At 40.4% G+C, this 14,887-nt stretch overlaps 1 protein-coding gene across 3 annotated transcripts in view; it reads left to right on the forward strand.

Moving 5' to 3' along the window:
• IQCH (IQ motif containing H) overlaps positions 1-14,887 on the forward strand; it is a 60,479-nt gene that overhangs the window by 13,011 nt on the left and 32,581 nt on the right. For all 3 annotated transcript variants that reach the window (XM_085234064.1, XM_085234065.1, XM_085234066.1), the window contains 7 exons: positions 53-178; positions 1,084-1,295; positions 2,586-3,104; positions 3,736-3,802; positions 7,861-7,944; positions 9,939-10,114; positions 13,636-13,908. In XM_085234064.1, the coding sequence (XP_085090190.1) occupies positions 53-178; positions 1,084-1,295; positions 2,586-3,104; positions 3,736-3,802; positions 7,861-7,944; positions 9,939-10,114; positions 13,636-13,908 (1,457 nt within the window). The remainder of the gene's footprint in view (positions 1-52; positions 179-1,083; positions 1,296-2,585; positions 3,105-3,735; positions 3,803-7,860; positions 7,945-9,938; positions 10,115-13,635; positions 13,909-14,887) is intronic.

A 14,887-nucleotide genomic window follows, 5' to 3' on the forward strand; every position in this document is an offset into this window, starting at 1 on the left:
CTTTCATAACTGGAATGTGTACGAATAGCTCAGTGATGTCATATTCTTGTAGATATTCTGAGCCTAACTGAACGAAGGCTTATCCCTCCAGCAGCAAAGATAACTCTCCAGACACCTGTTGTATCCAAAGCAGCTCCTCTCCATGAATTCCACAGGCAGCGCAAGAAGTCAGCTGTAGGTGAGTACAGATGATTGATGACAGCCAGCAGTTGCATCTCCAACTTTGTGTTCAGGCCCTTGTTTTGTCTCTGGAGGAAGCAGCTGTCTAATGAGCTCTCAGTCAAATTCTTAAAAATACCATTTGCATAAAGATACACACGAGCATCCTGTGTCTTTCAACTGAATGGGAATCAGATTTCTTGAGCCCTGTGAAGATTTGGCCCTTGCTCAGTTCTGAAAATCCTTGTAGGTTTTTACATTCCTGTTTCAAATTCTAAGTGCCTGAATCCAAGATCTGACCATCAGAGTTAAAGCCAACAATATGTAAATCACTGTAAACATGCCTTACGGCATCTGACCGAGTCTCTGTTTTGTCAGAATGGTTCCTCATACCATGCTCTGGTGATGGAATTCTGACCTGAGTCCTCTAACTGTTGTTGCTACAGCTGCTTGTTGCATATGACAGAGCTATCAGCAATAAGAAAATGAGCATGAGCAAAATGAAGAGTGGGCTTAGAAGCCATCCCTATAAAGTTGGAAGTTCTCCTAGTGAAAAGGAGTAGTTGAAAAACTAAAATTCCATATGGAGTAACAAGGAGTGTAAGTGCTAGTATTTTGATGTTATGCTCCTGGTATACTGCATACTGGCACATTAGGAGCTTTTATAAATGAAAACTGTGATACGTTTTCCTTAATATCATCTCAATTTTTGTAATTACAAACATTTGTTTTAGCATGGTTAAGCTTAAGGCTAGCCAGTGACATTCCTAAATGGGTTTTGGTGATATGTCCTGAATATTGCAACCCACTTGGATGTGGGAGCAAACTACAGCATGCCAGTACCTAACAGTGGAATACCAATTTGATGCTATTGTTGCACTTATTTAGCAATGAAACCCATGATACTTTATTTATTTGGTACAGGACAGATTAGTAGTAAGGTGGAACCGGTGAGTACAGACGCTTCCACCTTTCCAAGCTCAAAGGAAGCAACTGGCAGCTCATACTCCTCTAGCAAAGGTAAGACTGCATCACTGCTACCCAGCAGCTCCCTGGATTCGACCAGAAAATCAAAGCCAGCGCAGGCATACCCGGCTCAACAGCTTCAGTGTGAGCTGCAGGCTGCACAGACGCAGGTATTTAGACAGTGAGGTAAATGAATTCTTTATCCATGGTTGTGACATTGTCTTCAGCAGAGCTGGCTTAGGAAGTGACTGTAAGTTGCTCAATTAGAACAGGAGGGTTGGAACCAAACCCAGTAAATAACAAATACTGAAGTGAGTAGGAAATGCTTCTTATATTGCCAGTTTCTACTTTCTCGAATTTGTCTGTGCGTTTATTGAAATTTAGAAGATCAGCCTAGAAAAGATCTTATGAGGTTACCTGGACCTCCAGGCAGAGTTACCTATGCTTGCAACACTGCAGACAGATGTTCTCCTAACCTGTTCTGAAAACTTCCGGTGATAGCAGCTCCACAGTCTCCCTAGGCCATCTGTTCCAGTGCTTAACTAACTATCTTTACTGTTATAAAAGAGTTTTTTAATGTCTCGTCTAAATCTACCTCACTGCAGTTAAGCAAATGTAGTGTTACTCTTTATATTTACAGGAAACTATAGGGGAATTTGACCTTGACTGCTTAATGTTTGCTGGCTGTTCTTGATCCCCATGCAAAAGAAACGTTTTTCTTCCTTTTTTTTCATTTTATCTTTTTAAGCCTAGTGATTGTGTTCCATAGCACACTGTCTGGCATTTTTGACATTTCTTCTATTAAGAAGATCTTTATTTGCAAGCAAACTTGAGAAATGCAAGTTAATGTTCTTAATGTAAATTAAAAAAAAATCTCTAAAAATAGTTTGAAAATAGTGTATTAGATTGAAAATCTCAACTAATGAGTTTCTGGCTGAAGATGCCATAAAATATAGTTCTGATCTTAAAATACAGTTAAGATGCAAGAACATCTCTGTCTCAAGTTTTACCCTGGCTGAATTCACGGGCTGGAATGTTACCCATTCTCCTGAGATAACTGGAGGTAACCTGATTTACTGTTGAGAATTGCTACTGCAATTACCATCTGATGTAGTCCAGTAAAGAGCTGTAGAGCTTCGTTTTTATATTTGATAAATGAAGCGTGGTTCCCATTTGCAATTAATGTATTTCAATAAAAATGCCGATACCCTTTCATGACACTTGAGGTCTTGGTGTGACGGTGGTTTTTATGGTAGATACGGGATAAACTTTGTGGCTGTGATGTATAAATCAATGTAAGGAGCGTTATTTCAGATGCATAAATTGCCACAGTCAGATGATAAGTGGTAATGCAGTCGTATGAGGTGACCACACGTTTGCAGTCAATGGCAGATTCTCTCAATCTGCGGCTGTTCTCTTTGTGCAGCTCCCACAAATGCCTCCCACGTCTCTCCTTACAGGATCCATCTCCTGACTGCAACATTGCTGTTTGCCACGGCACTATCGACCAGACTGCTCCAGGCTTTCTGGCATTCAAACAACGTCATTGTTTGTCCTGGGGGAGCATTGTCTATTTTTTGGAACGCACAGAGAAGCTTCTCCAGGCCTACGCTGTACCATTGGCTACAATAAGCTGTCAGAAGTTGGTGGAAGCGGCATCGGACTTTGTGCTTAACGAGAACCCCACCAAAAGTGACATACTGTCAGTGATAGAGAATCGATCGACTGTGGAAAGGATTTTAAACCGACCTGGCCAAAGATACAAAGGCCAAGGGGGTACTGAAATGGCGGCTGTGAAGATCCAGGCAACGTGGAGGCGTTACCAGGCCAGGACAGCCTACGTCCGCTTCAGGCAGCAGCAGTGGGCATCAGGTGTGATTGCCATTTCTTGGCTCCTGCACAATCACATGGCACGTGTGAAAAAGACCCTGAAGGAATCACGTCAGAGACACCTGGAGAATTTTTACATCAGGGCCAAGGTGTGCGGTGCTACCAGCTGTTACGGCAGCTCTTCTTTTCTAAACATCTCTTGCTTCAGTGATCGCAATAAGCTGTTTCCATTTTTTTCCCCTTTAACCATACACTTGTCCGAGTCTCATATTTCATCCTTCATCAGCGATTCAGCCTTTGTGGCTGTAAAATCTGTTGCAGTGTTTCTATTGGAAATGTCCCTTCGCTTTGACTTCAGTGGTTCTGTCAGAAAATCAATGTTTTAACTGCATTACCTTAGCTCCCTATATATACCTTGTGGCACTTAATTTGCTGAAAAAAATCCCTCTCTCGTCTACATTCCTGTCACCACTTTGTCAGAAAGTATTTAAGTTTGCAGACAGCCTCTTAATTAGTGCTCACAATTTCATTTATGTTTGCTTTCTTTTTTTTTTCATTCATATTCTGTTAATTAAGTGAGCAGCCTCTAATCTTCCCCTGCCAGTAGCTTCATGTAGCCACCTAATTAAATTAATTGGGGAAGATGTTTTAAGTATGTAATTAAATCAATTAATATAATTTATGCCTGGCTTAACTGTACAGTGGAAGAACAGCTGAAGTTTGACTAGATGAATCCACTACAGCTTCCTGTCACTGATCAATGCTCTTCTTGATTTTTAGCATCTGGCAGCCAACTGGAATCGCATCAGGACCTCCAGGAGGACTATTATCCATATCCCATCATTAGGTATAACACTTTTGCCTGCAAATCTATCAGCAACCTCTATTACCCACCACATTATGACTCCTTGATTGAGTTCAAGGAAGGCCCCTTGTTTTATTCAAATTGGTCTCGGCAGGAAAATGTTCTCGACATGATGAGAGTAATAACACAGGGCCTTCGCTCGAAACGGCGTTTAATTTGGGGATTAAGCAAATAAAGTCATTATGTGGGGGCCTCTATTCAGCGGAGAGGTGATTTGCTGTAATTTGCTTTCATCTGTATGAAATGAACTAAAAAGTTGTATTTTTCCCCCTGAAATAACAGATAATGTTTCCAGTCTCCTCTAATGATAGGAAAACACGGGCCCGTGCGTGTTGTTGCTGTTGCAGCAATAAGCCAGGATATTGCTTGTACACTGTTTTTAATCAAATGTGCAGTCAAAATGATAAGCTACATTCTCTGAAATTATTTAGTTCTAATTACGAGCAGATGGGATGCTTTATTTGCACCTAGGGCGCCTGAGCAAAAGGAAATGCTGTGTGAACAAGAATAATTAAGAAGTTGAATAGTGTTTTTTGCGCTTAAATAATCTGCAGTTTCATGTTAATTAGCACTAATGTAATTATTTAATTACATTTATGAATTGGGGAGCTTAAAAGCTGTTTTCTGCTAAGCAATGGCCAAGTGTAGGTGTTTAGAAATTAAAGAATATGATTTCTTGGGAATTTCTAAAATGCACCGATAATCTCTTAAAACACGGAATGGTGTCGAAATGCTTGTAATTTGATTTATAGTTTGTATTTACATTGCAAATTAATTGACCTGAGAGATTCAGGATTTCGTAAAGTGAATTGGTTACGGCTTGAATTAAAGCAGACTGTAAATAAGTGTTAAGCTCTCGTTTTTTGGAGCCCAGGTAGCCTTTAATTCAGTGACTCTGCTGACTGCGTTTAACGTAAATATACATTTGATGAACAATTGTCTTTAATTACATCTTTGTTTTAAAGTCTCACATGAATATGCCAGGATGTGTCTGGGTCCTATCTCAGAGCGGGACCATTTAAAATTAATTTGTATATTCCAGAGCTCTGAAGTGGGTAAAAAAGTAAATGAGTGCATTAATACAGGAAAAAAACAATTATTAATTTAGGAGCCCAAATTCAGAAGTAACAGAGTTGTTGCACAGCAGATGCTGTCAAAGTTATATTAGCAGAATCTCAGTATAATCAAAACAGGTTAAGCTGAAACATGCATCAGAGCGTCCACGTTGCACCAAACTATATCAGCCAGTGGAATTAAGAAAAGCTTTGAAATTATTTCAACCTCTTAAGTAAATTCTAGGGATGTGGGTAAAGCTCGGTCCATTTGGCACAGCCACGACTCCATCGTGTGCTCCGTGCTGCAGTCTGCTGTGAGTGGGGGAGTTGCTGCAGTAGGGCACAAGTGGGACTTTCCCCTTAGGGAGAAACTCAGCAGCAAAGGTAACTCGAGTGCAGATGTTTTCTTAGAGAATTAGGAAACCTCCTTAAGGAAAGCGTGGAAACATTAGGTTGTCCAGTGGGAGGGATTTGAAGGTATTGTTTGAAAAAGTGATTCATGCTTCTTTATGCTAAATTAATTGAGACATTTGTCGTTTCTTCAAAATCTGTAAAATTTTGAGCCCAGCTCTCAGCGCTGTCATTTGTCTTCTACTCTTTTCCAGTGATGTTTTTGCTCAGCCATATCTTGTCATGTTTGTTTGGAAACAGAAGTGCCAAACACCTCAGCAGCCATTCTTTTCTTTGCATTCCCACCAAGAAGGCTGCCTGGGTAGGCTGCTGGGCAATTGAAACAAGTAAGGTTTGTGTCAGCTTAGGACTGAATGGCAGCTGACCTCAGCAGGGCTTTCTCGTTTGTTTTGAGTTTCTAATGCTGAATCTGAACAATCACAAAATGGTGTCTGAGTTAAACGGACACCAAGAGGCAATGTTTGACCAAATGCTGTTGATGGTTTCTGTCTTCGACCTGGTAGGCCAAAAAGAGCCCCAAACTCTACACACACCTCCCCGATTTTGGCGTTTGGGTCAAGTTAGAATCTGGTCTTTCTTCTCATGCAAGTGGAATTCCAATGGACGCAGATAGAGTCCTAACTGAATTTCTCAGCAGTTTTCATTTTAAGAACAGTTTCAGACTTCCACTTCTGGAAATAATCCAGGAACTGGGACAGCAAAGGGCTTAAATTATACTGCTGTGAGGAACAAATGTTTCCATTTATTTCGCCAAAACAAAAACTTCTGACTTTAGTACAGCTGAAAAGAGAATTTCCTTGTGTAAAGATTGGTTAGCACTCTTGTCAGCTAGCGTGATGAAAAATGAGCTGCAGGCTTCTAATCAGCTTTACTCCCACACTCTAACGGATGAATACACCTCTGCAATATTTGGGATTCAAATACTTTTTCTCTTTTAACTATTTTTAAATGATTGATGGTTTTTTCTACTCAAATAGCAGCACCTTATACAGCCTGCAGTACATGCAGCAGAGCTTTGTGATCCCGTTAGTGCTTTTTTAAGCAGTTTCAGCTGAGCAGCAGGTACCCTGAGCGTAGGGAGGAAAGTTAAATGCTATTTATTGCCCCTGTCCCAGGCTCTTGGAAGCACGTGGGGCTGAGCCCTGGGTCTCTCCTTTTCCTCCTTCCCCTTCAGCCGTCACCCTGTGGTGCCTCAAATTGTCCCCTCCTCCGTGCTGCTCCTTCTCTTTTCAAAGGTGGAGTTTGAAAAGTGTTGTGGATCCTTTGCTAAGAAAGGCACTCAGAGACAAGCAAGATTTATCAAGAAAATGGCAGCTATGGGCGTGAGGTCATGGCTGGGGTTGGGAGGGGAGGTGAAAGCAGGCCCCTTGCCATTAATTCCTACACCCGTTCTTTTAGTACTTCTATAACTCTCCCTACAACTTAGCCCTGTGTAAATTGGGAGCAGTCACTGAAATCACTGCACATACACTATCGTAAAACTCCTGCAGGGGAGGAAGGCCCTCCTTGTCCTTTTGGTGACACTAAACTGAGAAATGGAAATTCGTGGTTCGTGCCTTGCGAGGCTGACCCTCCGCTGGTGGGGTGCCAAGATGCTCTGATGCTTTGTGCAAAGCAGCATTCCCACCTCACTCTAGAACGTCCATTACTTACATTAATTGTCCTTGCAGTAAAAAACAGCATTACCATCTTCCAGAGTGAAAGCAACGAAATATTTGGCCATTTTTTGTCCAAGGAAGCTTTTCATGACTGATGGTGAGCAGATATGTAGCAGTGTTGTAAGGGTCTTGTTAAAGGATCGGGCAAATACTGAGCATTGAGCTGAATGTCCTCATTGATTTAATCACAGCTATTCCAACCGGCAACTGGTGTTGCATGGCTGCGTGTTTGTGTGTACACACTGATTCATTTAGAATCAACTTAATTTTTAAATTACAGGATTAGAGATTATAGTCACAGTGGCCGTGTCATTTGCAGCAGTCCTTTTGAATGCAAATATGCAATCAGTTGGAAGTCTGACCTCCAGATAGGTAATCCTAGCTCAGACAGGCTGCCACTCATTCTTCCTCTGCAACAAAGTGATCAGGTACCAGTGAGACACCTCCTTAATGAAGTGTTTTTGTTGCCTTTTATCTGTGTGAAGAACAAAGCGTGCGGCTCTAGCAGGATTCTTGCTTAATGATGGTGTCATTTTTTTGTTTTCAGCATTTAAAAAACAATCCAGCAGCACAGAAGACTTGAGCAAAATACTCAGATGTGGCTGCACGTTTAAATGATAAAGCTGTATAGGTCTGCAGCATTTAGCTATTCACTTCAAATCTCATCACACAAAAACATGATGTTACATTGTGGAATCATGGAATCACCGAGGTTGGAAAAAACCTCCAAGGTCATCCAGTCCAACCATGATGTAATTTATGCAATACCGTGTTTAGGATTTGAAATACTTATGGATTTTAAAATATAAATCTAAAGTAGCTGATTTCTCCTAAGTAAGTGTCAGGCTTTTCTTGTATGTTTTTTTCGTTTGTTTTTTAATGTTCCAGTGGGGATGACTTTGTACTTGTTTTCCAGGATATTCCCAGTGCATCCGTGAACATATTCCAGATCTTGCTCTTCAACAGAACTTGCAGCTGGGGAGGCTGTGCGACATCCTGGGTACGTTACGAGTGTTGGCTGTGCTGTGATTATCTGCCTGTACTTGTGAGCAAAAGAATGTCGGGTGAGGAATTTCCTTTTGTATTAATACTAAATATAGAGAACGTACAAGCTCAGAAGCACTGTGCTGTTTGCTCCTGTCCTGTTATTCATAAGAACGCCGTAGTGATTTTTCTGACTGTGACAAGGTAAAGCAACCTCATCCTACAAGGCATGCTGAGCACCACAAACAATCAAAAGTGCTCAGTGTTCTACAAAATTAGGTAGCTAACCCTGCTAGAGTTCATTCAGGCTCATATGGAGAGAAAGATGTGCTAAAAAAGAGCAAGATCTTATTTAAACCAATTTTTTTTTAATTAGCAAATGAGGCAAGAGGCATACATTAAAAGTTTCTCCCTAGAACGACGGTCCTCTCTTAAGCAAAGCAAATGTAGAATATTATTTGTCAATGACCAACTCCATTGGCTCCCTGGAATGACATACTTTACTTGATTCATATATATTTCAGTATCATTATTATTTTATAAATGCCATTTAATAAGTTTGTAACAAAAATATATTAGATCCAGAAATTTACAGTTGCCGAAAATAATAATGTAATTGCTTTTATATATTATCTAGACACTAATATTGTTTTTCCACAGTACAGTTTTATTTTTTCAATTTTTTAACATAGATTTTTTTTTTTTTTTTTTGGTCTCTAAAGTGATAGTTAGCAACTTAAAGGTACAAAGTAAACATGCTATATACGGGCTGTCTTCACTAAAAACCTGCGAGCAGGAAAATTGCTTCCATTGTAAAATGTAAGACAGACCACGAGTAAGATGCAAACTAGCTAATTATTAAGTAAATGATTAACTATCTCAGTGCTTTACCTGTGTCTAGCAAAAGAGCATTGACACTTACGATGTTGTTTTTTCTTTACAATACCAGAGGATCTCTGCTTGGTGTGACCTCTGTTAGCTAATCTGTCTCTGGAGCCCTACTGCATCCAAAGCAGACTTGGGTATCTCTTTATAGGGCAGCACAAAGAGTACTAAAATGTGTTGCAGCATGTTATTCACCAAATTCAAAGTGAATAAGTGGGAACCATATTCCTTTACAATGTAAGGGTCGGAGTTTGCTTACTCCAGTGCTTGCATTGCTTCTGGTTTGATCCCACGCGGTGGCAGTTGTCCCTGGCACTTTCAGGGCTCTTGTTTCTGTGCCCAGCAAAGACAATGAAAGACTTCCTACTGATTTCAGCAGGAGTTGGATCAAAATCTAGGAGTGCTTTTTGGCAGTAAATTCTATTAATTTTACAAGGCAATTAATCCATTAAGTCATCTATTAATATTTTAGAAGAGCATAGTAGTTAAAATTTTCCTCCACGATGGCATATGTTCACGACTTTCTCTTTCTCACCCCTGAGTATCTGTGTACTCGGTGTCTTTCAGATCAAGTTGTTCTACATGCAAAAAAGCAGATTTTTGCACTGTGGTATTGAACTAGCTAATCAGCACACTCACATGCTCAGCAATAGTTATTAATGGTATCCTGGTGAGCTTTTGTGTGGACAGGACAAGAAAAGGAACAGGCCGTGCGTATGAAATTGTGATTTCATCAGCTTTCTGAACTTAATAGCTCAGTTTTATAATTTACTGAAGTTAATGGGATATATTTTTAAAGCAGTGCACAATTCCCATTGATGCTAATGTGAGTTGTGCAGATAAATCCCCCTGCCATTCTTTCAAAATTCTGCCCCCAATATGTTCTGCAGATTGAATTCTGGAAACTAGCTATTTCTTTGGGTTGCTGACCTGTCTTCAGAGAAATGCTGAAGCACAGAAAAAGCAGTTAAACCGCGAAGATTGGGGAATTAAAAATCTCGGGTTTATTTTCAGCGCCTTTTTAGCGAGGCTGTTTGTTAGCAAATGATCAGGAATCGTCAGATTGCAGTTCTGAATAGAGTCTACCTTTCTCCCAGTAATGAGCACTCTGCCCCTTTGTTTTAGATGCCAACGTGGACGTCATCTACATCTGCCCCCTTCATCTGAGCGAGGAGTTACTGCAGTATTACAATAAACTCCTGGGTCTGCAGGCAGCTGTTAGATCTGGGAACCCTGAGGACATGAGTGACCTGCAGGACAGGTTCAAAATTCTCACCCCTGAAGCTATAAACAGCTTCCCTGTGAGTTTGTCTTCTAATTACTACAGCTTGAGGGATGCAGTAAAATTAAATTGGAAATTTTATAACTTGTAACGCTCTGGTACACATCAGTGAAATATTATTGCAAGTTTAAGGGCTTTACTGATTAGGCTACTAGTTAGAGCACTGGAAATAAATATCCCGGTTTAGTTTATAGACTTAGTTGAGATTGCCCTATATCTGCTATTTGCAGGCCACTGTCCATTCGTACCATATGCTCGGGACTGTGAACTTGATAGATTTATATCTGATCAGAGCAATAAACCATTCTTATTACTCAAACTTTATTCCTGGCTAGCCCAGCATCCAATCATTCACGTGCTAGTAACATTTCTTGCAATTAAATCCAGCTTACAACTTTCTAAAGAATGGGACTTAGAATTGTTTAGATACTACAGATATTACTTTCAAATCTGGCAAGCCATTCTTATGCTGGGCCATGGTAAAAAAGACAAAGCTAGCTATTGCTAGGTGCTAGCTATTGCGTGTTACATACAGCATTTCTGATGGCACTGCAGTGCAGTGATCCTCCGCTACAGTGGAAAGGAATTTTATATTGTAAATATTAATTATATAGCATCTTTGCTAACATTTGATATCCATGAAATTCTGATATGTGTATATCTGTCATACCTATGCTCTAAGTCCTGTTTCAGATTTCAATATACATCCATATTAATAACTCTTTTCTAGTTATTTTGTTGAACAAAAATTGGTGGTACCATATTTAGATTGAGATTAATCAGAACATGAATAAACTTTTTCTATGTAGTAAATGCGTTAGCTTTTCCAGTGTGGTTCTGTAGTAGCATAACACATGTATGTCTGAACCAACTTCTGCTGAAGAAGTTTGAAACCACCCTGGAAAAAAGTGCTTGTTACTTTCATGGTGTAACAAGGGAGCGTTGAGTCAGAGCTGCTGGCTGGTTTGGCAGCAGTTAAAGGGAGTTCTGTAGATACGAATGTGTTTTGTTTTCTCTGAAGCTGGAGGAAAGCATCAAGTTGCTATTTGTGTTCTAAGGAGCTGGGCTTTCCTTTAGTACTCACCTGTCATCTGAATGCTGCTGCAATCTGCAATCTCTATTGTGCTGGGCCAGAATTTGACCCTTCACCTTCAAAAGTAATATTGTTTGGATAGTAAATCCTTGATAAATACCAGTGGTATTTTTCCAGTACTAGTTACAAAATGCTGGAAACATTTCAAGCACACCTTCAGTGTGAAACATGCTAAAAGTATCATCTAAAGCACATCATATTATGGACAAACAATGTGCTGCTCAACACGGATGTGCTGACAGGAATGAAAAATGGGTTTAATGACCAATTTTGGTCACGGTGATTAGGTTGAAGCAGTTCCAATGTAAAAGCAGATCATTTTCAAGCATGCATCTCTTCTGTATAGCTATCACTCTTCCAAATTTTTGCTGAAATATTCCAAACAAACTTATTTTCCAGATGAAGAGCAAACAACTCTGTTATTATGCAGCTATGATTTGCTGGGAAATGTTTACATGCTTTGATATAGCGAGCTAGCCTTAATTTCAAGGGTTGTGTGGTTCTTTCACAGATACAGATTGTGCTCCTCGCCCAGTTACTGAATGCTGAGAAGTAAATTAGTGCCATCAATAACAACGGGCAGTTGCAGGTTGAGCTATACCTATGGCTGTTCAGCATAGTACACCTCTTTATATGCAAAACCCTCTACCTTATTTTCACCAAGTGTATTTTTATTTCCATCCATTGCCTAATGTGTCCTAGAAATGTATCTCTTATGTGTGGAAGAATCCATACTTGTAACTGCTGCTAGTTGCCCACTGGTCTCAATGACCTTGGCATCTTCAGGAAGGAGACTGGGAGAAAGGGCTGTCCCTACACCTGCATCCTTGGGCAGATGCTAGCCATTAGACTGACCTCGTGGGACTCTGCGCAGCCAGGAGCAGCGTGATACGCTCTGCTGCTTCTCAGCTAGCAGCAAATTCAAAAGGGGGGAGTGGTGGTTTTGCCCTCTTGGTGAAGCTGATGCCAAGTTCAGCTTCTTGGAGCTTGAGAAGTTTAAAACAAGCCTCTTGGCTTGAGAACCAAGAGCTATGTTTCGTTTAACCCACTAACCATTACTCCATGCAGCACTGTGCTGGAATTCTGGGCATTACTCAGCTCTCCTGCTTTTTCCTGCTTTTGCCATGGATCATGGCAGCCATGCTGCTCTCAAAACAGAAATGAACTAGGTTTTACAGCCTGTTTCCTGCACTCCTTAATTAACTGTAAAATCCATTATTGAGAGACACAAAGCAAATCTCGTCCCTACATCACTGCTTGTGCCCCAGGGAGCAAGTGACCGAGGATGGATATCGATCCCGTCCTCTGTGCGGCAGAGCTGCCACGAGACCGACAGAAAAGGCCATCTCCACACTTCTGTGATGGAGCTTGAGAGAAAAGAAACTGAATCGGAGCACTGAGGGTCTCTCTCCTTGCCCTCAGACTTTCTTACTGGAGTTTTGGACAGTCTCTCATTTCTTTGAGCTGGAGATACATCCCAGCTCTTTGCAGTAGGCCTGGCGCCTTTACAGACAGACTTGGGCATTTCTTGGAGCTGTGCGTTTGGTACAAGTGCTGGGCAGTTGTCAAAAGAGCTTTCCTCTTGTGCATTTCCAAGGGCTCCCCTGTCTCCTTTCCCACCATCAGCCCCACCCAAGTAGTGGAATCAGTATTTCTTCTTAAGTCCATGTAAAAGAACAGCTGGGTCTTTGAAGGAACATAAGCTGGGTTTCTCAGGCCTGGCAATCCGATGCAAGGCTGTTCTGACAAGGAATGCTTTCCTGACAAGGGCCTCATTCAGGTAAAATGTCAATGTAAAAAAGTTTTTCTTTCTTCTTCTTTTTTTTCAAATTCCTCCCCAAAAGTTGAAGCTCTTGTGCCTTTAAACAACAAAAAGTACTTCTCTCACTTTGAGCGTGCTGCGGTTGCATTTACAGTAGCTCTCAGAACTACTGTATAATGGGAACGTATATCCCCCCTAATTTAACGTGATCAGTGAAAGCTTTAGTAAATCAAAATGTTTTATTCTCAGAGAATTGCTTAAAATACGGCAGAACTGCATGGTGAAATACGTTCCCTGCTATAGGGGTTTTTCTTCATTTTTGTATTGATTTTTAGGCGCTTTGGAGTTAAACGATGCCAGCAGTGTTGCTGAGATGAATCACTATTATCCAAAGGCCACCAGCCTCTCTGCCGACTGACAGAAGGATAATTCCGCATGGATCAAATAAATACAGATGTGTAGTAATTAGTTCTATTCCCAGTGAGCCCATTTCCAACACACTAAAGATGTGCACGATTATGGAGCCTCACCCCAACAGCTTTTATCAATTTAAACTGCTAAGCTACAGGATAGGTCATAACCCAGCCTGCTATTAATAATGTATTTATTGTGTGTAACATTATAAATTAGGTCCATGGAATTGAAAAGAACACCTTTTAACAAGAATAATGTTATCTTTATACAGAAGCATCACATGTGCCTAGCCACTCAGCTGAAGTACAGTCCCAAGACAATCCAAAGAATAAAAATCCTTATCCAGAGTAGAGACGCCTACATTATCGGAGGGGTTCCCCACAAAGATGATCTAGCAGTGGCTGACATGTTAAATGTGCCTATATTGGGCTCAGTGCCAGAAGTGGCTCATCTCTATAGTACCAAGTCTGGAAGTAAACGAATTTTTGCCAGTGCTTGTGTGCCAACCCCTCCTGGAGAATCTGACATCTACAGCCACGAACAGGTAAGCAGGACGTGCTCTGGGTTGTGTCAACGTGCAGGTGCCTATTTTCACTTGATAGGAGGCAAGCTTTGTACAATTGCCATGACTGTATTGATTAGAGCCTAAGTAGGTTTGATTAAATCGTGTATGAGACTGGGCTGTTTTTGGCCGTACCTCACCAAGTAAATGCAATTCACATCCTAGTCAGGAAGCAGTACAATTGTTCTGATATCTTCACGTTCTTTCTTGAGAATACATAAGGCCTTTTGGTTCAGTTGTTTCAAACAGCTTATGTTGCTGCTCCGTGGATGAAGTCATGGCCCTAATGAAATTAATAGGAGTTTTACCAGTGACTGAAAATAGAACGGAGGCTTCTGGAAAACTAAGTATTTGATGAAGGGAAAATTTCTTCCATTTAAGAAGTCAGCCCATTCAATTTGGGTTTTACTGAGCATATCTGCAGCTGAAGTTGACATTGATAGGCTCAACTGTCCTGCCAGCATAACAAGAAGGAGAACAAAACGCAAACTAAAATTACAAAGCACGAGAGTTTTCTGTTCAGTTGACACTGAACATTCGTAATTAGTAATTATGTATTTAGGTATGATTTGTAATGATTCTATTTAAAACGTTTTTGTTGTGTTGGTAGAACCCAGGGAAATAATCAGTAGATATTCTTACTGCTTCGAGAGGTTTTTCACATTCCTTTGCTTTTTATTAATCACCTTTAACACTGAAAACAGCCTAAGCTACTCCAATACATTGCAGCTTTTATCGTAGATGAAATAAATATATGATCAATGATCTGTAAAACAACTGTTTGATTTATTGTTAAATAACTAACTTACATGAATCTAATATTTTTGATTCATAGCATGGTGTTATGGAAGTTCTGCAGCTGTTTGCTTGTATGAAATATTGATATTTTAGGTTAAATAATCAAAGCGAGGTGACACTATGTTAAAACACAATTCAATTTTCACTTAAAGATAGCACATAA

The sequence above is a fragment of the Meleagris gallopavo genome, chromosome 12 (assembly GCF_905368555.1).
Source record: "Meleagris gallopavo chromosome 12, MGAL_WU_HG_1.1, whole genome shotgun sequence".
NCBI lineage: Eukaryota > Metazoa > Chordata > Aves > Galliformes > Phasianidae > Meleagris > Meleagris gallopavo.